Here is a 24,184-nt window from a genome sequence, read left to right on the forward strand (position 1 = left end):
GTTTGGTTAAATAAGTAGTTTAGGTGTTGGATGAGGATTTGTCAATTACTACCATGACGGAGGTACTATCATCTACTCCATCCATTCTATCCTATTCGTCTGAAAATTCTTGTCTTAAATTTGTCTAGATACAGATGTACCTAATACTAAAACGTGATTTGATACAGTATGTAGACAAATCTAAGATAAGAATTTTGGGACAGAGGAAGTATAATGTAAGACGTTTTAGATACAATTAGCAAATTCGCATATTTTTTTGACATGCATGGCTTCTCTGCTTGGAACTTGCTAACTTAACTTTCTAAGTTTAGTTAGACACTTAGACGCACGTAGCTCCTCGATCTCTAGCTAGGTCGACCCATACGTGCACAGTTCACGGTCCGTGCCCCACGAGCAAACGCCGACGCACGCGCAATCTAGGCAGCCACCTCCCCAACTAACTCACATTAATCACCCTCGATCCATCACGTTGCCACGACCGCCGTACGCACCACCCTGGCCTTCTCGATCGATCCGGCGTACATTTCACCACCTGACCAGTGAATGATCACTTGATCAGCAGGTACCACATGTACACTTGGCCCTCTGCGTGCGTAACATCTATATATAGCCAAGCCCAGCCACACCACGTCGTCACACGCAAACCACCGCGACGACGACACGACCGAAACGAAAGAGTCGCCACACGAGTGCACTTCGCTCGCGATCAAGCCATGGCTTTCGCGGCTCGCCGTAGCGGTGCACTGTTGATGACGCTGGTCGTGGCGGCGGCTGTGGGGCTGGCCGGCGCGGACTTCGCGGCGGACAAGGCGGAGTGTGCGGACAAGCTGATGGGGCTGGCGACGTGCCTGACGTACGTGCAGCTGACGGCGACGGCGCGGGCGCCCACGCCGGACTGCTGCACCGGGTTCCGGCAGGTGCTGGGCACCAGCAAGCGGTGCATGTGCATCCTGGTCAAGGACCGCGACGAGCCGGCGCTGGGCATCAAGGTCAACATCACCCGCTCCATGAACCTCCCCTCTGTTTGCAACATCGCCGCCACCTTCTCCGACTGCCCCAGTACGTAACGCACTACTAACTCATAGTCCCATCCGATCGGCCGGTTTGCCGGTGGTGGTGCTGCGCCACCGTGCGTGCATGCATGCATGCTGAATATTTGAGTGGTTTTGGACGCAGAGATCCTTAACATGTCGCCGGACTCCAAGGAGACGGAGATCTTTAAGCAGTATGCGCGTGAGCACGAGGGCAAGAACGCCGCCACCACTTCGCCCACCGCCGCCGCCGCCACCGCCACCGGTACTCCTCTAGCCAGTTAACCAGTAGTACTCCTTAACCATCATTTTGTTCGGATCATACACGGGCGTAACATACTACTACTAACATGAGACTGGAAGAACGTGCCGTACGACATGCATGGTACACTCTACGCAACGCACATGGGTTGGGGGCATGGGCTTCCTGGGTTCCCGCTGCTTGCTTGCACGAGCGCGACATGAACGGGTGACGGGCCGACGTGGACGAGCGTGACCGGGAGCGACCACACTTATCATGCCCAGAAAGATACGGGCAACAGTACGCATTCATTTCACAAGCCATGCATTGCATGCATGTATGGCCCACCCAACTGTGCACGTGTCGTGTACCCGTCAGCCGGTATTTGGACCGTCTTAACTGAACTGTTTCTCTAAGTACTCCGCCTACATATACTAAAATGTGTTCAGATACATTGTTGCGTTGATTGTTGATTAGGAAATGGAGGGAGAGTAAGTAACTTTTATTTTTTTGCGAAAGAGGGAGAGTAAGTAACTTGGCACGCTGCTGATTGTTGCGTTGCACCGGCAGTAACGACTTTACGCAACTGCACCGGCATCATGCATCATTCCGCACGGAAAAGCGCCTGCTCTTTCTTGGACACCTGATCAGTTACGATGTTTTAGTTTTGCAATGAAATTTAAGCCTTGTACAATGCAAGATGCTTAAAGAATGTGTTTAGAAAAACGAATTAATTTTTTAAATATTGGTGTTTATTTTGTGTGAGTTAGACGCTTAATTAAGTACCCCGTATAAACAGATAAACACAGATGCTAGAGAAGAATTCGGTTTATTTTACTAAGCATTTTTCCTAAGCACTTTGCATTGAATCAGGCCTATATACAGTTTAAAACTGTACATAAATCTTTCTTTTCTGCAGAATAAATTAGTATATCAGCCCACAACTGTGCAAGAATTTCTGTATAACTTTCTTGTACGCCTTGGCCGTGGCTGGTTGCAGGTACCGCCACCGGGAAGAGCGTGGACGCGACGTCCGGTGCAGGGAGGCACACGGTGGTCTTCGCCGTCGTCGTCTCGGCGGTGCTCGCCTCCGCCTTTGTTCTTGCGTGATGATAGGCTTGGCTGCGGCTGTAGGAAAGAGACCAAGGCATTTTCATGATTGTGTTGGGCTGGGCTGTGTAGTTTGCAGCCTTCGGCCTTCAGTTCGGCTTTCAGTTTGCTGTGTGTAGCGAGTGAATCCTCATCACAGAAAAAATAAATTGTTGTGCAGTGCGTGAGTTGCAAGTCTTTCTCTTCCCCCTCCCCAACCACTCCCTCTCCCCCTCTCTTTCTCTCCTTGTTGCAAATAGTTAGTTGCATTGCCTCCCTGATTAATTAGTTGAAGTTGCAAGTTGCAACTGTCCTATCGAAATTTCATGTCGCGGGTTGATTACGATATCAAGAGTTTCCCCCTTTGTTTTCTTTTATGGAGAAAGAGGGTGTGCAATCAATATGGGTAACTGATTTCTTAGATGATAAGGGTATGCCTTGATGTTCTTTGAAGAACGAGCACAAGAATTGTGTGTCTTCTCATTAAGTGGGGAGAAAAGATCGCCGAAACAAAACTACCCCCATCGAGCTCCATGTGCCTTTCTCATTCTCAGAGCTAGCCCCGCCCGGATGGGGGCCAATGACGACTATGGGAGCGAAAGAATATTGATAAGACTTTGGTGGTCGATGTGTCAATTCAACTACACCTGTGTCAAATACTTCGGCCAAAAAAAAATACTAGTGATGACAACAGAGTGATTTGGTTGTTGTAGGTTGCAAAAAAGTAAACACAACTAGAAAATACCCAACAGTTGGTGGGTATCATCTATTAGAGGGTGCTAACCGTTATGGAGAACATGGATGGATAATGCGACGTTACACGGATGGCAGAATCATAGCATAATTCAAATAACAAGGGACATGAGTCGTAGCTCATATTCTCTTACTCTAGAGCATGTAGTCCGTCTATAGTTGAACATGCTTATTTAGTTATTTTCAGAACTTGCCCAGCGTGCATTTCCCTAACATTTCATGTCACGAGGCATCACAATTGAAACTAAAGGTAGTTATGATGTCTTTTTCACAAGGCAAATACATCAACACATTTTTTGGGTGTGAATACATGAAATTCTCAAATTAAAGCCTCCTCTATGATACCATGACCAGTCACTCTCAGGGTCGCCAATTGAGACAATAAAGATGCATACAACTTGCAAGTACAACCCAAACACATAGGTATTATAAAAAAACATGGTTCAAATATGAGATCATACTACTCACACCCTAATAATGTGCATTAAGCTTAACAAAATCATAGCAGTAGTAGTTTAATAACAATAATCATGCAATAGATCAAAACCCTAAAGATTTTAGCACTATTACATGATTGGCATCACCCAATCCCCATCCATCACATGTTCCTACATTTAATTATTCACACATGGATGGGAAATACATGATGGAGATGGGTGAAGAATGAGTTGATGGAGTCAATGGCGAGGAATCCCACTCTTAGGAGGAGAATCAACCTCCAAACAGCCCCCCTGAATGAATAGCATCGACGAGGGTGGTCAGGAAAATATGTGGGAAATCATCTATGGTTCAAGACGGCAACAATCACTTATAGTCGGAGGAAGGATAGGAGCATGCACGCGTGCGGGATGGGTCGGGGGGTGGGGGGGTGGGTTCCTATGGCACCCATGTGGATCTCCAATGTGGCATCCTCCCCAGCCCCATGGCAGGTGTGCGTGCCCCCCTTGGGACTCCCTAGGTGCCCTCATCTAGCAAGTTGTCTTCTCCTCTGATATCTTGCGTGGAATTATCTTTGTTGGATTTTCCTGGACTTTTGTACCTACACACTCACAAATACATATTTGCATTTAGGCTGAAAAAATGTTAGCCTTGAATGTTTCTGTTCACCTTAGTAATTTTAGAGTGCAAAACCTAAGCAAGAGTGTTGGAAAAAGTAAATGCGTTTAGGATGTATCACCATTCACCACAAATCTAAAAAAGAGATGATTTTTTTAGTTGGAATTGTTGCGCTTTATTCAACGATCACGGAAATATCCGAGTCCAGTGCATAAAAAATACAACCTAGAGGTAAAGTAAACCACGTCTTAATAAGTTCATGTCAACAACCTTCCTTCGCTAGACCACACGTCGCCTCATTGGAAGAACATTTAACCCATTTTACCTTGGTCTCCTCAATGGAGGGAGCGGCGTCTTGATCTCCTCAACCAAAGGACCATATGAGGACATGTTCTTCTAACCCTTTTTTGGACAAAAAAACATTTCTTCTGCACAAAAGCGATAGGTGGTATTACCCTCCCAATTCCACATCTTCATATTGACTTTGGTAGCAACGATGTTGTGTTATATAACCAAGAGCCAAAATTAGATTTTGAAGGCATATTTTCACTCCCCCACGTATTTCTGAATGACCTATCAGGTCCTTTCTGGTTAGTAGTAGATAAAGTGACTTGATTTTGAGCTAAATTTATCCTACTCCACTTCAAAATAACACACTTATCATTTAAGGCCAAGCTCGACAACTTGCTTCTCAGAACACTCAACTATTGAAGATGATATCACCAAATCAATCTACAAAAACTAACTGTTGGCTAAACATTCATCTTTTGAAGAGGATTGATGGTGATATTCAATCATGCTTAAGTTATTGTAATTTGTGTTTTCCCCATTGTAGGATGCCACCAAATCAATTACCACCGAAGACTAAGAAGGTTGTTCCAAGCTCAAGCATTCAACTCAACAAATCTTCTATGCTGCAGTGATATGCCAGATTACTATCTTACTTGCATGCATCTGTTAATGATTTGCAATAAGAAACTTGTTACTATGCGAGACCTTTTATTTGATGTCGCAAGCTTGCAATTTTGTATTGACCATTAAGTATTGGCTATATTGTGTTGTGTTTATTTCTCATGATGCGTGGAAAACTGAATACTTGTACTGCCTATTGTGTTATGCGACATTTTGTTGTTACAATTGTTTTTGCCATGTACGCATCATTATGGTTGTTGCTTTGTTTGCTCCATAGATGAACACATAACCTTTTACCTAAGTCATGTGACTGAGCAGCCACTAACACATGATCTCAACGCCCGTAGATAGTTGGATATCCATTGGGTTTAGGCATGGACAACACATGTGGCCCATGGATACTTTGCGGGTGGACAAGTGGCGTAGCTAGGGGATGGACAGGGTGGTCCATGTACCGCCCTGGAATTTTCCAATAGCTTGTAAATAGTGTAGTAAAAAATATTTCTTTGAATATAAATAAAATTATATAAACATTTCTAATACTGGACCACCATGGCGCACTAAGGGCATCTCCAACACTGGCCCGCAAAAGTCTCCGATATTTGTCTGTTTTTATGTCCGGACATGGTCCGCAGACATGATGCTGGAGTGAGACATCTAATTCTAATCACAAAGTATCCGGTTGGAAGGAGAAATTTAGGTAGGGACCATGCATGTGGTGGGCTATTTGTGGTGTGTCCGTTTAAGAGGAGAGATAGGTGGGGGGGGGCATGCATGTGAAGAGAGAGAAAAAAGAGTAGGACCACGCGGAGGCTTTTGGTTGGTTAAGTGGACGTCCGAACTCCGGTATATTCCTCCATGTTTGTCTTCATTTTGCTGGAAAACGGACGTCCGAACCACTTTTCAGACCGATGCAGGACCGCGTTGGATTTTAAAAATGAACAAAAATGTCTAATCAAACATATACTGAAGTTTTGAGGGTCTCCTTTGAAGATGCCCAAAACTGGATACGCCACTATGGGTAACGACATGGATGAATCTAGGGGGTGATGATCTTTATCTTAAAAAATCCCTAAGGGGTGGATGTGTTGGCCATGACTCACCCTTAGATTTTCCCAAACACTATGTATACACAAAAAAGTTTAATAAATAAAGAAGGTAAAAGAGAGTTGAGCCCACCAGGTGGCGCCAGGAATTTCTTCCTTGGTATTCATTGGTATTCATTTGTGCAATTTTATGTCAATACAACAACAAATATACAGCAAGGTAGCATCATTATACCAATGGATTAGCATTTCTTTGGTATTCCATGAAAGTCCAGCGAAGACCCCTGGCGCCGCCACTGGCCCACCTTAGCCCAAAATTCGTATGAAAATTAAGTATTCCCACCATGCTCCAAGATCCCGGGGACACCATTGAGGTCACATGTGTATGCATCTGAATGAACTCTATGCATCTGAACTCATCCGTTGTTAGAAATGTCTAATTAGGAAGTACTCTTTACAAAGATCACTTCCATCTTTTGAGACTGCGATAAGTGGCGCACTGCATGTATGCCATTTGTCGTAACCTGCGAGTTTTTTTTTGTCGATCTGTTTATTCAAAACGTTTTATTTCCTTAACCGTCCGTACAAATCTTAAACTGTTTTCACCGTTGGATTCCTCACGTCAAGATCTTCAAAATTAGATCCCATGTTGATAGAATTTGACGAATTTCGAGGCACGACAGTGCCTCTCGCAGAAGCAAATTCGTGCATCCATGAGAAGTAAATTTGCGACTCTCGTTGAAGCAAATTCATGCCTAACACAGAAGGAAAATAAAAAAGAAACGTGTTTGTGCTTCTCGCGGGAGGAAAAAAAATAAAACACATTTTTCCTGTTTTCAAGAGGCTCTCACGAAAGCAAATCTGTGACTACAAGAGAAGCAAATCTGTACCTCCCGTGGAAGAAAAAAAGAAGAAAACACGTTTTTTTCGTTTTCAAGAGTCATGATTGTGCCTCTCATGGAAGGAAAATAAAAAAGAAAATATATTTTTTTTCTTTCCGAGAGGCACGACTATGCCTCTCGCGGGAGCAAATCCATGCCTCTCGCGGAAGCAAATTCGTGCCTCTTGTGAGAGAAAAAAAGAAACACGTTTTTTGCACATATCATATTTTTGATTGTTTTGTCCAAAACCTAATTTTTTGGGGGAGAAAACAGAAAAGCCAAAAAAAATATCTAGAAAAACTATCTAAAAACGAAAAACGCGTGCGAAAAAATAAAAAAATATCAAGAGGGAGCGCTCGTTGATTGGACGCTCCCTCTGTTGCCATCCCTAAGGGTTGGTTATAGTCATTGAAAAAAATAGCGCGCTAATAACACGCTATAACGTGTAAAAAATTATCTTGCTAAATAAATTGGTGTGAGCGCTATGACATATGCTAATAGCGTAATTTAAGGGGCGGTCCTATTTTGTATGGCCAACTATTCTTTTTTCCTTTGGTTATAGTACTTCGGTTAGGCATGAATAACACACAGGAATCGCCGGCTGTAGTGCTGTACTCTTGCACTACGTTCAGACTTCAGACACGTACAGTTCGTTTTGTTTTGTTTTTTGTTTTGGAGGAGTACAGTTCGTTAATATACAAAAGTGGTGCTGAATTCTACTCCCTCCGTTTCTAAATACTTGTCTAGAAACAAGTGACTACATACAGAGCAAAATGAGTGAATCTACACTCTAAAACATGTCTACATACATCCGTATGTAGTAGTTATTCAAAATGTTTAGAAAGATAAATATTTAGAAACAGAGGAAGTACTTACTAAAAGTCATGCATGCTGCATGGAGGGCTCTTCAACATATCTGCTTATCGCTTGTCTTGTAAGCATGCTTACAGTTAAGTTCGTGCAGAAACCGCTGGCCGGGCCTATGCTGTACTGTCCCATTACTGCAGGCTCAACAACCTTGCAATTCCAGCTCCGGCGTGTACGCACCGCGGGCATGACGCTAGCTAGTACCCCATCTGTTTCAAAATAGATAGACTTAATTTTGTACTAACTTTAAATTGGGTCATCTATTTTGGAACTGAGGAAGTAGCTAACTTGGACAGTTTAACCAAAGAGTTTGTCTAATTCATATCTAGATGTTTTCTAAGTATGTCACATCTAATCTTCCATAAATAACGTAGCAACAAGGAACGAAAAAAAAGCTGGGATAAAAAAACAGACCACAAACATAGATGTGTCCTAGACAGACCCAGATCCAAACGTTAATTGAACGGGGCTCCGTTTGAAAGAAAAAGAAAAAAGAAACAGGGCATTCTGAGAAGAATAGTGTACAATTGTCACATTACTCTGTTTTAATTAATATCTAGCCATACATATGCGTACCTGTACATGCTTTGCGTGCACTTTTGTTGTTGTTGCGGGGGAGTGTGCACTATGGTTATCCATGCATGCTTACCCACGTCCACGTGCATATGAAGCGCCACAGCAGCACCCTGCTCAGTATACGCACACATACGTACATCATGCATATTCTTGCATGTTTTAACCAGATGTGTACTAGCCAACGTCCAGAGAAGATGGACTTTGGTGTCAGGCTCAGAAACTTTTTGTTGTCTTTTCGGTTTTTGTCATGTCGATCTTATGTGATTTGTACTTTGATTTTTACGATATAAATAAGACACGTATATCATGAAAAAAACAAGCCAGAGATGTTTATAGTATAGTAAGTATACAGACGCACATACGTATCATGTTAAGCAGATCGATACGCACCGGCCCACCACCCATGCATGTACAGCACAGTTCCACGGTACGTGCCCCACGAGGCCACGACCACGAGCTAGCAAGCGAAAACGCGCACGCACGCAATCTCGCCAGCCAAGCCACCTCCCCAACTAACTCCATTACTCCAATCAATCACCCTAGCTAGCTCTGCTAATCACATCGCCACAGCCTCGCAGTACCACACACCACTCTCACTTGTCCGATCGATCCACTGATGATGATCCAACACACATTTCACCGCCTCACCAGTCACCACATGTACTACGCTACTTCTCCATGCGCGTACGTATCTTCTTCTATATATACCCAAGAACCCAGCCACACCACACCACGTCAGTCATCGCTTAGCTCGAGTCGAAGGCGTCGGGCGTCGCACGCACGCACGCACTCAAGAGGAACACACAAAATTCACCAGCCAACTGTGGCAGTGCGGTCGCGATCGGTCGACCAGCAAGCTAGCTAGTTAGCAGGTAGCCATGGCGGCTCGGCGTAGTGGCGCGGTGGTGGCGGCGTTGATGGCCCTGCTGGTCGGGCTCGCGGGCGCGGACTTCGCGGCGGACCGGGCGGAGTGCGCGGACAAGCTCATGGGGCTGGCGACGTGCCTGACGTACGTGCAGCTGGCGGCGACGGCGCGCTCGCCCACGCCGGACTGCTGCTCCGGGTTCCGGCAGGTGCTGGGCGTCAGCAAGAAGTGCCTGTGCGTGCTGGTCAAGGACCGCGACGAGCCCACCCTCGGGATCAAGTTCAACGTCACCCGCGCCATGAACCTCCCCTCCGCCTGCAACATCCCGGCCACCTTCTCCGACTGCCCCAGTACGTACTACTCATGTGGCATGTCCCATCGATCGGCCGGTGCTGCTGCGCCGCCGCCGTGCACACTAAACAAGTTGCTTTTGGGTGCAGAGATCCTCAACATGTCGCCGGACTCCAAGGAGGCCGAGATCTTCAAGCAGTACGGGATCGAGCACGAGGGCAAGAACGCCACCGCCGGCGGCAGCGCCGCCGTCACCGGTATATTATACATACTCCTCTAGCCACTTAACTAGCACATGAGTATATTCTCGGATCGAATACTAGCAAATCATCATTTCTTGGGATCAAATACTAGCAAAATCATCTTTTTTTTTTACGGTGAGCAAAATCATCTCTGTTACTTTTTAAGGAGCGCCTAATCTTCCTCTCCCTTGTGAAACAGCCATATTCTATTCTTCCCCCCTTGTCTTCATCTCGCCACCGCTGTCGTCGACATCTACCCACGCCTCCGACGCTGGCCTAATAACCATCTGCCACGCTGCCGCCGCCGCCGCCCCTCCCTGTCCGCCGTGTCGCCTCCTTCGCCGATCGAGCTGCCGCTTAGACCATCCTTCTAACCCTGCAGCCGTACCCAAACGTGTCAATCTCTGCCTCGATCGGCTCCGCGGGCGACACGCGGCCATCTCTGACTCAGGACTGTGCTTCCTCGTGCCAAAATGGACAGACTGAAGTGAACATTTTCATGCAAACCGTGTTAATTATACACGCCGGAAGAACGTGCACACTACACGGCACACACTATACGCACCACACATGGCATGGGCATGAGCAGCAGCCTCCTTGCGCGAGCGCGACGTGTACGAATGTGACCGCGAGCGCCCACGCAACTCTGCAGTTATGCTGAGAAAGATACTGGCAACAGTGCGCATTCATTTCTAGCCGGAGGTTAGTGGTGGCGGGATCAGTCAATGCCCTGCATGGTATGCATGGCCCGCCTAACACCGTACGTGTCCTGACAGTCGTGTACCCTCCGGCCGGTGTTCGGTGCCTGGTCTTAACTGAACTTTGTGGGTAACCACTAACCATAACTGTACCTAAATCTCCGTTTGAGAAAAAGGGAATCTGTACCTAAATCTGTGGTGCTTTTCAGTACTAGACCGTAGTATCCAGTTCTAAACTGTACGTAAATCTTCCTTCTGCATGGTTAATTAGCATGTCAGTTCAGAACTGTACAACTAACTTTCTCGTACGCCCTTGGCATTCGCTGGTTGCAGGTACCTCCGGCGGGAAGAGCGCCGACGCAGCGGCCGGCGCAGGGAGGCACACGGCGGTGGTCTTCGCCGTCGTCGTCTCGGCGCTGCTCGCCTCCGTCCTTGTTCTCGCATGATGACAGGCTGCAGTGAGGCGAGACAGTCAGCAGGGAGGGAGATCAGAAGTCGGGACACCCAGAGGTGTCTGTATGATTGGGCCTGGCTGCCCAATTTTCAGCCTGGGCCTTAAGTTTGGTCAAGCAGAGGGCCCATTGATTGCCGTGTAGCGAGTGAGTGAGTGAGTGAATTCTAAGACAAGTAGAAGTGTATTGCAGTGAGTGAGTTGCCTGCCTCCCCGGTTCCTGTTTAATCCCTTTCTTGGTCTCTTTTATTTTTCCGAATAGTGAGTTGACCGCCGGATCAGTTGGTGTTGGAAGCTTACATTTGTCCTACCGAAATTTCTCTCCCTTGCCCTTCCATTTTCTGGAGCAAGAGTGTGTAATTAATATGAGTACTTCATATATTTTTAGATGATATGTGTATTTTACAGTGATGTGCTGTTACATGCTCGAATCTGGAAGAATGTCAACTCTTTTATTTCTCATTACAAGAAATGCCCGTTAATGACTGCAGTCAAATAGGTCGTAGATCTATGACCAAAGTTTGGAGAATGATCATTGAGTGCGTGTAGGGTCCAAACCATTGTTCCATCAAGACTAAATTATGTCATCATAATAAACTATTAACACATTAATAAGATCGTAGATTCTTATGGTGGAGGTAACTAGACGACACCTAATCATATTTGCCTACCCGTCGTGTTTAGAGGACACTTTCCACTGTAATTGTATGTAAGTTGCACGTTTTTTAAATTTGTGTAAGTCAATTTTGTGACCGTTGATTCATTTAGCAAGATTTGTATTGTCCTCTTTCCCCTTCTTTTCTTGAGCATCAGAACAGACACAAGCGCTCATATACACACGCATACACTCATCCCTATGAACGCACACACGCACACCCTACCCCTATGAAAGCGTATCGCCGGAAATCCTGAAATAAATCCAGGAATAATGCGAGCACCAGGATTTGAACCTTGGTGGGTTGGGGATATCACTGTCCACCTAACCAACTCAATCACAGGTTGATTCGCATCCTCTTTCCCCTTGTGTTCTTTAGTAAAATTTTGGGCTTAATTTTTCACTTGCCGCTGATCTTCTTGTTGGGCTTGAAGCCTGTTACCCATAGCCTATTTTTATGCATTATTTCTTCTGTATTTTCTTTTGTTGTTAGTTATTTTTTCATTTTCTTTATTGGTATTTTTGGGATGTTTGATGAGTGTAAATGTATACACGTTAGTACTATATAAAATATGTGTGTAGAATATACTAGAGCACGATAATTGCACTATTGTACACTTATTCTTTGCATATTACAAAGAGTGAAATTTCAGCGCGAAGTTGCGTTCAATTTTTTATATATCTTCGAAAAGGGTAAATACCAATCCCACTAATTAATTATTTCTTAGATTATTTATATTAAATTACTTTTATTGGTTTTCCTTCCTTCTTTAAGGCTAATACTAATGCCACTAATTCTTTTATTTCCTTACTAAACTTTTAGGCGAAAAGTACACTATTATATGTTTATTCTTGCATATACAATTTAAAATTAAATTGTGTGCAAATTATGTGCAAATTATTTCTTTATTTTTTAATATATTTTTGATTTTATTTTGTCTTTTTAAAGCATATATCAATGCCATTAATTCATTGTTTCTTTGGAAAATAATATTTTTATATTTGTGTCTCGAAGTATACATGGAAGTACTTAAAAATTATGTGTAAGTTATACTAGTGTGAAAATTGCACTATTATATGATTATACTTTGCATATTGGAAAAAGTGCAATTTCACTGCAAAGTTGGTGCAAGTGTTTTTTGTCCATTTTCTTTTTGCTTAAAGGTGATGCCAATGACACTAATTCATTTTTCCTTGGAAAACTTTGTTATTTTGGTTTTATTTATTTTTCTCTCATTTTAAAGGATCATTAATTCATTCCTTCTTAGAGAATTGTTTTTTGCAAAAAATCCAATATTATATGCTTATTATTTAATATTATACAAAAACACAATTTATGTGTAAACTGTGTGGAAATTTGTCATTATTTGTTTTATTTTCTTTCTTCATGCTGAGAAATACCAATTTCAGTAATTAATTCTTCTTTACAAAGCTTAAAATTTTTTCTTTATTTTTTTACGTGAGTCTTACGAGGTCAGTTTTTGATACGTTCTAGACCAAGCAATGTAGGCATTTGGTGGGCTTTTGTTTTGTGGTTGCAAAGGGCTCAGTGGATGTGTAAAAGTATCTAATAAGACAAATTTTGGTGCAAGTAGATTTTAGTTCTGCTCCACTCGTTTGTCACAAATTCAACTCACATGGAATTAGAATTCAGGTGACTTACATATAGTCGATACCATACTTTTGTCCTCATGCTTTTTTGGGACATTCACAATTGTGCCCCTAACTCGAGCCCACTTCTCAAATTTACCTCTAAATTTTTGATGTGCTCAAATTTCCCCTAAAAAGCATTTTAGGTCGCAAGAATGCCCTTCCATCTGGTCAAAGTTGGTTGACCAAAACTTTGTAAATTCATAACAAATTTATATAAACTCAGAATAATCCAAAATAAGATATCAAAATGTTCATAAAAAACAACGCCTATATGCACATGTCATTTACGTTCATGCCAAAAGCACTCTTTAAAGCTTTTTAGGGTTCATAACATTAAAAACTATTTAGGAGAATTCAAATAAATGTATGTGTAGGTGATGAACGTAAATGACATGCGTACAGGTGATATTTATGAACATTTTCATATCTTATTTGCATTCGTCCGAGTTCATATGAATTTGTTATGAATTTTCAAAGTTTCGGTCAAACAACTTTGACCAGCTGGATGGGCATCCTCATGACCTAAAATGCTTTTTAGGGGAAAATTTGAGCACATCAAAAAGTTAGGAGTAAATATGAGAGTGTGTGCAAATTAGAGGCATAAATGTAAATGTCCCTTCTTTTTTCTATCATGCAACACTATTTTGAGAATTATTCCCTCCATTTTTTCTTTCAGAGAGTTTATAGAAATAAAATTTTCATGACTAGCAATTGGTTTACCATAATTAGGATATTTCAAAAGTCCAACTAGTGGAGAAGGATAACATATATAACTAGGCAAGAAATAAAACAAACAAATAAGAATTTTGTGTGCAGGCACCTGATTTGGCAGTTGTTGACTCTCCGGCAACGACGCTAAAAATTCTTATGCTACTCACGTAGGAGTTGTTGGATTCTTCGAAGAGGAAAGGTGACGTAGCACAACAACATAAAGTATTTCTCTCAGTTAAGAATCAATGTTTATCGAACCAGTAGGATTCACGAAGCTAACAATGTAAACAACAGCTGCACACAAACACAAACAAATTATTGCACCCAGCTTGGCAAGTGGGTTGTTGATACGTCTCCAACGTATCTATAATTTTTGATTGCTCCATGCTATTATATAATCTGTTTTGGATGTTTATTGGGCTTATTTATGCACTTTTATATTATTTTTGGGACTAACCTATTAACCGGAGGCCCAGCCCAAATTGCTATTTTTTGCCTATTTCAATGTTTCATAGAAAAAGAATATCAAACGGAGTCCAAACGGAATGAAACCTTCGGGAACATGATTTTCTCAACAAACGTGATCCAGTGGACTTGGAGTGGACGTCAAGAAACAATCGATGAGGCCATGAGGCAGGTGGCGCGCCTACCCCCTGGGCGCACGCTCCACCCTCGTGGGCCCCTCGTTGCTCCACCGACCTACTTCTTCCTCCTATATATATACCTACATACCCCGAAAACATCCAGGAGCACCATGAAACCCTATTTCCACCGCCGCAACCTTCTGTACCCAAGAGATCCCATCTTGGGGCCTTTTCCGGAGCTCCGTCGGAGGGGGAAACGATCACGGAGGGCCTCTACATCAACTCCATGGCCTCTCCGGTGATGTGTGAGTAGTTTACCTCAGACCTTCGGGTCCATAGCTAGTAGCTAGATGGCTTATTTTCTCTCTTTGGATCTCAATACAAAGTTCTCCTCGATCTTCTTGGAGATCTATTCGGTGTAACTCTTTTTGCGGTGTGTTTGTCGAGATCCGATGAATTGTGGGTTTATGATCCAGATTATCTATGAGCAATATTTGAATCTTCTCTGAATTCTTTTATGTATGGTTGGTTTATCTTTGCAAGTCTCTTCGAATTATCAGTTTGGTTTGGCCTACTAGATTGATCTTTCTTGCAATGGGATAAGTGCTTAGCTTTGGGTTCAATCTTGTGGTGTCCTTTCCCAGTGACATTAGGGGCAGCAAGGCACGTATTGTATTGTTGCCATCGAGGATAAAAAGATGGGGTTTATATCATATTGCATGAGTTTATCCCTCTACATCATCTCATCTTGCTTAAGGCGTTACTCTGTTCTTATGAACTTAATACTCTAGATGCATGCTAGATAGCGGTCGATGTGTGGAGTAATAGTAGTAGATGCAGGCAGGAGTTGGTCTACTTGTCACGGACGTGATGCCTATATACATGATCATAGCTAGATATTCTCATAATTATTTGCTTTTCTATCAATTGCTCGACAGTAATTTGTTCACCCACCGTAATACTTATGCTATCTTGAGAGAAGCCACTAGTGAAACCTATGGCCCCCGGGTCTATTCTCCATCATACAAGTTTCCAATCTATTTTATTTTGCAATCTTTACTTTCAATCTATATCATAAAAATACCAAAAATATTTATCTTATTATTATCATCTCTATCAGATCTCACTCTTGCAAGTGCCCGTGAATGGATTGACAACCCCTTTATTGCGTTGGTTGCGAGGTTCTTATTTGTTTGTGTAGGTACGAGGTGACTCGCGCATGGTCTCCTACTGGATTGATACCTTGGTTTTCAAAAACTGAGGGATATACTTACGTTGCTTTACTGCATCACCCTTTCCTCTTCAAGGTAAAACCAACGCAGTGCTCAAGAGGTAGCAATAAGGATTTCTGGCGCCGTTGCCGGGGAGATCTATGCCAAGTCAAGACATACCAAGTACCCATCACAACTCTTATCCTCCGCATTACATTATTTGCCATTTGCCTCTCGTTTTCCTCTCCCCCACTTCACCCTTGCCATTTTATTCGCCCTCTCTTTTCCGTTCGCTTTATCTTTGCTTGTTTGCTTGTGTGTTAGATCGCTTGCTTCGTCGTTATGGCTAGTCCTTTATATATTCCTTTATCTCCCGAGAATGAGGTCCTTAATTTTGAACAAAGGGAGGGAGAAAATCTAAAAGATGCTTGGTTCAGAATTTGCAATGCACAAAATAAATCTACTAGGAAGCAATCTACTTCCGTTCTTCTTCGCAATTTTTATGTAGGCATCACTCCTTGGAATAGATATATTCTTGAAACCATTACCAGAGGAAATTTCTTGGGTAGCCATACTTTTGATTCTTATAATGCTATGATAGATTTGTTTGGCCCACCACCTCTTTTGGTTAATGGAACTATTTTAACTTTGGAACATGTGATGAAACGGCTTGAAATTATTGAAAATAAAGTTGCCACCATAGAGTTAATTGAAAATTTGGATAAAAATATCCATAACCAAATTACCCAATACGGATCTAAGGTAGGAGTTGCTCTTAATTTTTTTAAAGAAAAGGGACCTTTGGTTAATGAAAAGATAGATCAAGATTCCACTAGAATTGATAAAATTGAGGATATTATTACCAACCTAGGGTCTGCCTTTTCTTCTGTGAAAAACACTCCTTCTAATGCTAAGATTGCCAAATTGATGTATGTTCCTAAAAATAAGGGTGAAAGTACTAGTAAGGGAAATGCGGACCTCAAATCCGTAAGTGTTCACCCCAACTTTGTCACTATCCTTAAGGAACCTTTTGCTACAAATGATTTTCTTAATTTCGTGCCTAGGAGTTTGATAATCAATAAAAATAAAGAAACTCCTAGGATTTATAGGTGTCTTATTGAAGAATTGCCTACCAAAGATGGCAATACCTAGATCTATCCTCGCTTTTATGCCTAGGGGCGTTAAACGATAGCGCTTGTTGGGAGGCAACCCAATTTTATTTTTATTCCTGTTTAGTAATAAATAATTTATCTAGCCTTTGTTTTGGTTGTGTTTTTTGTGTTTAATTAGTGTTTGTGCCAAGTAGAACCGTTCGGAAGACTTAGGGAAAGTCCATGCGATCTTGCTGTAAAAAACAGAAACTTTAGCGCTCACGAGAATTGCTGCCATTTTTTATTAGAGAGTGATATTTAGTTAATTCTTTTTGAAGATTATTAATAGATAAATTCCTCACATCCAGCAATTTATTTTAGAATTTTTGGGGTTCTATAAGTTTGCGTTAGTTACAGATTACTACAGACTGTTCTGTTTTTCGTGTGTTGTTTGCTTATTTTGATGAATCTATGGCTAGTAATAGAGTTTATAAACCATAGAGAAGTTGGAATACAGTAGGTTTAACACCAATATATATAACGAATGAGTTCAATATAGTACCTTGAAGTGGTGTTTTCTTTTCTTTCGCTAACGGAGCTCACAATCTTTTCTTTCGCTAACGGAGCTCACAAGATTTTCTATTTGAGTTTTGTGTTGTGAAGTTTTCAAGTTTGGGGTAAAGATTTGACGGATTATGGAACAAGGAGTGGCAAGAGACTAAGCTTGGGGATGCCCAAGGCACCCCAAGGTAAATACAAGGACACCAAAAAGCCTAAGCTTGGGGATGCCCCGGAAGGTATCCCCTCTTTTGTCTTCGTCTATCGGTAACTTTACTTGGATCTATATTTTTATTCACCACATGATATGTGTTTTGCTTGGAGCGTCTTGTATGATTTGAGTCTTTGCCTTTTAGTTTACCACAATAATCCTTGCTGTACACACCTTTTGGGAGAGACACACATGAATTGGAATTTATTAGAATACTCTATGTGCTTCACTTATATCTTTTGAGCTATATAGTTTTTGCTCTAATGCTTCACTTATATCTTTTAGAGCACGGTGGTGGTTTCATTTTATAGAAATAATTGATCTCTCATGCTTCACTTATATTATTTTGAGAGTCCTTTAGAACAACATGGAAATTTTCTTTTAGGAATAATAAAAACTTTCATATAAGTGCATTGAATACTAAAAGAAGTTTGATACTTGATGATTGTTTTGAGATATGGAGATAGTGATATTAAAGTTGTGCTAGTTGAGTAGTTGTGAATTTTAGAAATACTTGTGTTGAAGTTTGCAAGTCCCGTAGCATGCACGTATGGTGAACGTTGTGTAACAAATTTGAAACATGAGGTGTTATTTGATTGTCTTCCTTATGAGTGGCGGTCGGGGACGAGCGATGGTCTTTTCCTACCAATCTATCCCCCTAGGAGCATGCGCGTAGTACTTGGTTTTTGATGACTTGTAGATTTTTGCAATAAGTATGTGAGTTCTTTATGACTAATGTTGAGTCCATGGATTATACGCACTCTCACCCTTCCATCATTGCTAGCCTCTTCGGTACCGTGCATTGCCCTTTCTCACATTGAGAGTTGGTGCAAACTTCGCCGGTGCATCCAAACCCCGTGATATGATACGCTCTATCATGCATAAACCTCCTTATATCTTCCTCAAAACAGCCACCATACCTACCTATTATGGCATTTCCATAGCCATTCCGAGATATATTGCCATGCAACTTTCCACCGTTCCGTTTATTATGACACACATCATCATTGTCATATTGCCTTGCATGATCATGTAGTTAACATTGTATTTGTGGCAAAGCCACTGTTCATAATTCCTTCATACATGTCACTCATGAGTTATTGCACATCCCGGTATACCGCCGGAGGCATTCATATAGAGTCATATCTTGTTCTAGTATCGAGTTGTAAATAAATAGAAGTGTGATGATCATCATTAATAGAGCATTGTCCCATAAAAAAGGAAAAAAAGAAGAGAAAGGCCAAAAAAAGGAAGGCCCAAAATAAAAATAAAAATAAAAAGGGGCAATGCTACTATCCTTTTTTCCACACTTGTGCTTCAAAGTAGCACCATGATCTTTATGATAGAGAGTCTCTTGTTTTGTCACTTCCATATACTAGTGGGATTTTTTCATTATAGAACTTGGCTTGTATATTGCAACAATGGGCCTCCTCAAGTGCCCTAGGTCTTTGTGAGCAAGCAAGTTGGATGCACACCCACTTAGTTTCTTTTGTTGAGCTTTCATACATTTATAACTCTAGTGCATCTGTTGCATGTCAATCCCTACTCCTTGCATTGACATCAATTGATGGGCATCTCCCCAGCCCATTGATTAGCCGCGTCGATGTGAGACTTTCTCCTTTTTTGTCTTCTCCACATAACCCCCTTCATTATATTCTATTCCACCCATAGTGCTATATCCATGGCTCACGCTCATGTATTACGTGAAAGTTGAAAAAAGTTTGAGATTACTAAAGTATGAAACAACTCCTTGGCTTGTCATCAGGGTTGTGCATGATGAGAGCATTCTTGTGTGACGAAAATGGAGCATGGCCAAACTATACGATTTTGCAGGGATGAACTTTCTTTAGCCATGTTATTTTGAGAAGACATGATTGCTTAGTTAGTATGCTTGAAGTATTATTATTTTTATGTCAATATTAAATTTTTATCTTGAATCTTTCGGATCTGAACATTCATGCCACAATAAAGAAAATTACATTGAGAAATATGTTAGGAAGCATTCCACATCAAAAATTCTGTTTTTATCATTTACCTACTCGAGGACGAGCAGGAATTAAGCTTGGGGATGCTTGATACGTCTCCAACGTATCTATAATTTTTGATTGCTCCATGCTATTATATAATCTGTTTTGGATGTTTATTGGGCTTATTTATGCACTTTTATATTATTTTTGGGACTAACCTATTAACCGGAGGCCCAGCCCAAATTGCTATTTTTTTGCCTATTTCAATGTTTCATAGAAAAAGAATATCAAACGGAGTCCAAACGGAATGAAACCTTCGGGAACATGATTTTCTCAACAAACGTGATCCAGTGGACTTGGAGTGGACGTCAAGAAACAATCGAGGAGGCCATGAGGCAGGTGGCGCGCCTACCCCCCTGGGCGCGCGCTCCACCCTCGTGGGCCCCTCGTTGCTCCACCGACCTACTTCTTCCTCCTATATATATACCTACATACCCCGAAAACATCCAGGAGCACCACGAAACCCTATTTCCACCGCCGCAACCTTCTGTACCCAAGAGATCCCATCTTGGGGCCTTTTCCGGAGCTCCGTCGGAGGGGGAAACGATCACAGAGGGCCTCTACATCAACTCCATGGCCTCTCCGGTGATGTGTGAGTAGTTTACCTCAGACCTTCGGGTCCATAGCTAGTAGCTAGATGGCTTCTTCTCTCTCTCTTTGGATCTCAATACAAAGTTCTCCTCGATCTTCTTGGAGATCTATTCGATGTAACTCTTTTTGCGGTGTGTTTGTCGAGATCCGATGAATTGTGGGTTTATGATCCAGATTATCTATGAGCAACATTTGAATCTTCTCTGAATTCTTTTATGTATGATTGGTTTATCTTTGCAAGTCTCTTCGAATTATCAGTTTGGTTTGGCTTACTAGATTGATCTTTCTTGCAATGGGAGAAGTGCTTAGATTTGGGTTCAATCTTGCGGTGCTCGATCCCAGTGACAGAAAGGGAAACGACACGTATTGTATTGTTGCCATCGAGGATAAAAATATGGGGTTTATATCATATTGCATGAGTTTATCCCTCTACATCATGTCATCTTGCTTAAGGCGTTACTCTGTTCTTATGAACTTAATACTCTAGATGCATGCTGGATAGCGGTCGATGTGTGGAGTAATAGTAGTAGATGCAGGCAGGAGTCGGTCTACTTGTCACGGACGTGATGCCTATATACATGATCATACCTAGATATTCTCATAATTATTCACTTTTCTATCAATTGCTCGACAGTAATTTGTTCACCCACCGTAATACTTATGCTATCTTGAAAGAAGCCACTAGTGAAACCTATGGCCCCTGGGTCTATTCTCCATCATACAAGTTTCCAATCTATTTTATTTTGCAATCTTTACTTTCAATCTATATCATAAAAATACCAAAAATATTTATCTTATTATTATCATCTCTATCAGATCTCACTCTTGCAAGTGGCCTTGAAGATATTGACAACCCCTTTATCACGTTGGTTGCAAGGTTCTTATTTGTTTGTGTAGGTACGAGGTGACTCGCGCGTGGTCTCCTACTGGGTTGATACCTTGGTTCTCAAAAACTGAGGGAAATACTTACGTTGCTTTACTGCATCACCTTTCCTCTTCAAGGGAAAACCAACGCAGTGCTCAAGAGGTAGCAGTTGTCAGTCCCCTTGTCTTGCCAGTTACAGGATTAAAAGCAAATTTACAGTGATAATGGTGAACAACAAAAAGGAGAAGGAAAATAAGAGTAAATTGCAAGGGCTTTGTATTAATGGAGAATGGACTTGGAAGCCATAGGTTCACTAGTGGCATCTCTCTCGAAAGCAGGGAGTGGCATGGTAGATAAACTAATGTTGGGCAATTTACTGAATAGCACAAATTATAACTATGATCATTGATGGCATAATGTCCTATATGCATTACGTCCATGATAAGTTGACCATTCATCTTACTGATGTCTACTACTATTTCTCCATTCCAAGAACGCTATCTATCATGCATCTCGAAGTATTAATTTTACAAGAAATAGAGTAATGCAATAAGCAAGATGACATAATGTAGACAAGATCAAATCTATTAATAATATTGAGCCCCATCATTTTATCCTTAGTGGAAATAATACAAAGTCGTGTCTTATCCCTTTTTGTCTCTGGTATACAGGAATTACTGCCACATTGATCCCACTACAAAGCACCTCTGCCACTAAAGATAAATCAATCATACTTGGCCAAAGTAGATGGATAGACCGTAGAGAAATACAAAGCTATTTAATTATGCAGCAAAGAAACTTCAAGGGATTTAGTATAAATCAATGAAAAATGTGATCATAAATCCTCAATTCATTGGATCCTAACAAACACACCACATGAACTACATCAAATTGATTTCAATCGAGAACAAGATATGGAAGATCCAAAAAAGAGAGAGAAAGCCATTTAACTACTACTATAGTCCTGTAGGACCTGAAGGAACTACTCAAACATCATCATGGGGGTAGCAAGGTTGTTGAAGATGGCCACCCTAACGGCTTCCCCTCCGGCAGAGCTCCAGAACAAGGCTCTAGATGAGATCACTTTAGAATAGAGGCTTGCGGCAGTGATAAAAATGTTGCTGGTCTCACTCTGAGGGTTTTGGAACATATGTGAATTTATAGGCTAGGAATTAGGGCAAACAGAGAAGCTGAGGCCCCACAAGCCTGCAGGGTATGACCTACCCCCAGGTAGTGTCCCTTGGGCTTGTGGGCACCTGGTCCATCTTCTAGTCTCCTCCTGAAGCTTCTAGGGTTTATTATCATCAAAATTTCATCATGTTTGGACCTTTGTAGGTATCGATTTTCTGTAAAACCAAAAACAAGTAGAAAACAACAAGTAGCATTGGGCAATGGATTAATATGTTAGTCTAGAAAAATAATATAATATGATGCAAAATGATGGCTAAAGTATGTAAGATTGATAATATAATAGCATGAAACAATAAAAAAATATAGATATATCAAAGACGTATCGACCGCTTGTCAATTCCTTTTGTTCCTTGTTGGTTTCAGAACTCTTACTTATCGAAAGGGCTAAGATTGACCCCTATACTTGTGGGTCATCAGTCGGTCAGTGATGCATAAATCTGGCTGCAAGCTATGGGCTGTACTGCTAGTAGCAGTGCAACCCCAACTTCACAACAATACAAAACACAATAGAACATCACATACAAATATTTTCAACACTCCATCTCGTATGCACATATACAAAATGTTTTACGTTGCATTTCATAGGATACCCATGCATTTAAACTGGGTAGCCTCACATACAGAAGTGTGAATTGGTACCTTGTGATGCTTCAGTTGAAGGAAATATGCCCTAGAGGCAATAATAAAGTTATTATTTATTTCCTTATTTCATGATAAATGTTTATTATTCATGCTAGAATTGTATTAACCGGAAACATAATACATGTGTGAATACATAGACAAACAGAGTGTCACTAGTATGCCTCTACTTGACTAGCTCGTTAATCAAAGATGGTTATGTTTCCTAACCATAGACAAAGAGTTGTTGTTTGATTAACGGGATCACATCATTAGGAGAATGATGTGATTGACTTGACCCATTCCGTTAGCTTAGCACTCGATCGTTTAGTATGTTGCTATTGCTTTCTTCATGACTTATACATGTTCCTATGACTATGAGATTATGCAACTCCCGTTTACCGGAGGAACACTTTGTGTGCTACCAAACGTCACAACGTAACTGGGTGATTATAAAGGAGCTCTACAGGTGTCTCCAAAGGTACATGTTGGGTTGGCGTATTTTGAGATTAGGATTTGTCACTCCGATTGTCGGAGAGGTATCTCTGGGCCCTCTCGGTAATGCACATCACATAAGCCTTGCAAGCATTGCATCTAATGAGTTAGTTGCGAGATGATGTATTACGGAACGAGTAAAGAGACTTGCCGGTAACGAGATTGAACTAGGTATTGAGATACCGACGATCGAATCTCAGGCAAGTAACATACCGATGACAAAGGGAACAACGTATGTTGTTATGCGGTCTGACCGATAAAGATCTTCATAGAATATGTAGGAGCCAATATGAGCATCCAGGTTCTGCAATTGGTTATTGACCGGAGACGTGTCTTGGTCATGTCTACATTGTTCTCGAACCCGTAGGGTCCGCACGCTTAAGGTTTCGATGACAGTTATATTATGAGTTTATGAGTTTTGATGTACCGAAGGAGTTCGGAGTCCCGGATGAGATCGGGGACATGATGAGGAGTCTCGAAATGGTCGAGACGTAAAGATCGATATATTGGACGACTATATTCGGACATCGGAAAGGTTCCGAGTGGTTCGGGTATTTTTCGGAGTACCCGGGAGTTACGGGAATACGGGGGAAGAAGTATATGGGCCTTATTGGGCTTTAGGGGAGAGGGAGAGGTAGGCCGCGCGCCCCCCATTGACTAGTCCGAATTGGACTAGGGGGAGGGGCGGCGCCCCCTCCTTCCTTCTCTTCCCTCTTCCCCTTCC

The 24,184-nt window shown here is 41.9% G+C and overlaps 2 protein-coding genes across 2 annotated transcripts; both read left to right on the forward strand.

Moving 5' to 3' along the window:
* The first annotated feature begins 621 nt into the window (after window positions 1–621).
* On the forward strand, window positions 622–2,556 carry LOC125511027 (non-specific lipid transfer protein GPI-anchored 14-like). Its single transcript, XM_048676310.1, has 3 exons — window positions 622–1,059; window positions 1,177–1,296; window positions 2,273–2,556. Exons 1-3 carry the CDS (start codon window positions 714–716, stop codon window positions 2,380–2,382), a joined length of 576 nt encoding a protein of 191 aa, XP_048532267.1. The 5' UTR covers window positions 622–713; the 3' UTR covers window positions 2,383–2,556.
* Window positions 2,557–9,172: 6,616 nt separating this feature from the next.
* Window positions 9,173–11,386, forward strand: LOC125511028 (non-specific lipid transfer protein GPI-anchored 14-like). Its single transcript, XM_048676311.1, has 3 exons — window positions 9,173–9,667; window positions 9,758–9,865; window positions 10,882–11,386. Exons 1-3 carry the CDS (start codon window positions 9,331–9,333, stop codon window positions 10,992–10,994), a joined length of 558 nt encoding a protein of 185 aa, XP_048532268.1. The 5' UTR covers window positions 9,173–9,330; the 3' UTR covers window positions 10,995–11,386.
* The last annotated feature ends 12,798 nt before the right edge of the window (window positions 11,387–24,184 follow it).

Source organism: Triticum urartu, chromosome 5, assembly GCF_003073215.2.
Source record: "Triticum urartu cultivar G1812 chromosome 5, Tu2.1, whole genome shotgun sequence".
Taxonomy (NCBI): Eukaryota; Viridiplantae; Streptophyta; class Magnoliopsida; order Poales; family Poaceae; genus Triticum; species Triticum urartu.

Coding starts and splice junctions, on each gene's coding strand:
- LOC125511027 (XM_048676310.1), top strand. CDS start 714: ATGGCTTTCGCGGCTCGCCGTAGCGGTGCACTGTTGATGACGCTGGTC. Junction 1,060..1,176: donor CACCTTCTCCGACTGCCCCA/GTACGTAACGCA, acceptor TTTTGGACGCAG/AGATCCTTAACATGTCGCCG. Junction 1,297..2,272: donor CGCCGCCGCCACCGCCACCG/GTACTCCTCTAG, acceptor GGCTGGTTGCAG/GTACCGCCACCGGGAAGAGC.
- LOC125511028 (XM_048676311.1), top strand. CDS start 9,331: ATGGCGGCTCGGCGTAGTGGCGCGGTGGTGGCGGCGTTGATGGCCCTG. Junction 9,668..9,757: donor CACCTTCTCCGACTGCCCCA/GTACGTACTACT, acceptor TTTTGGGTGCAG/AGATCCTCAACATGTCGCCG. Junction 9,866..10,881: donor CGGCAGCGCCGCCGTCACCG/GTATATTATACA, acceptor CGCTGGTTGCAG/GTACCTCCGGCGGGAAGAGC.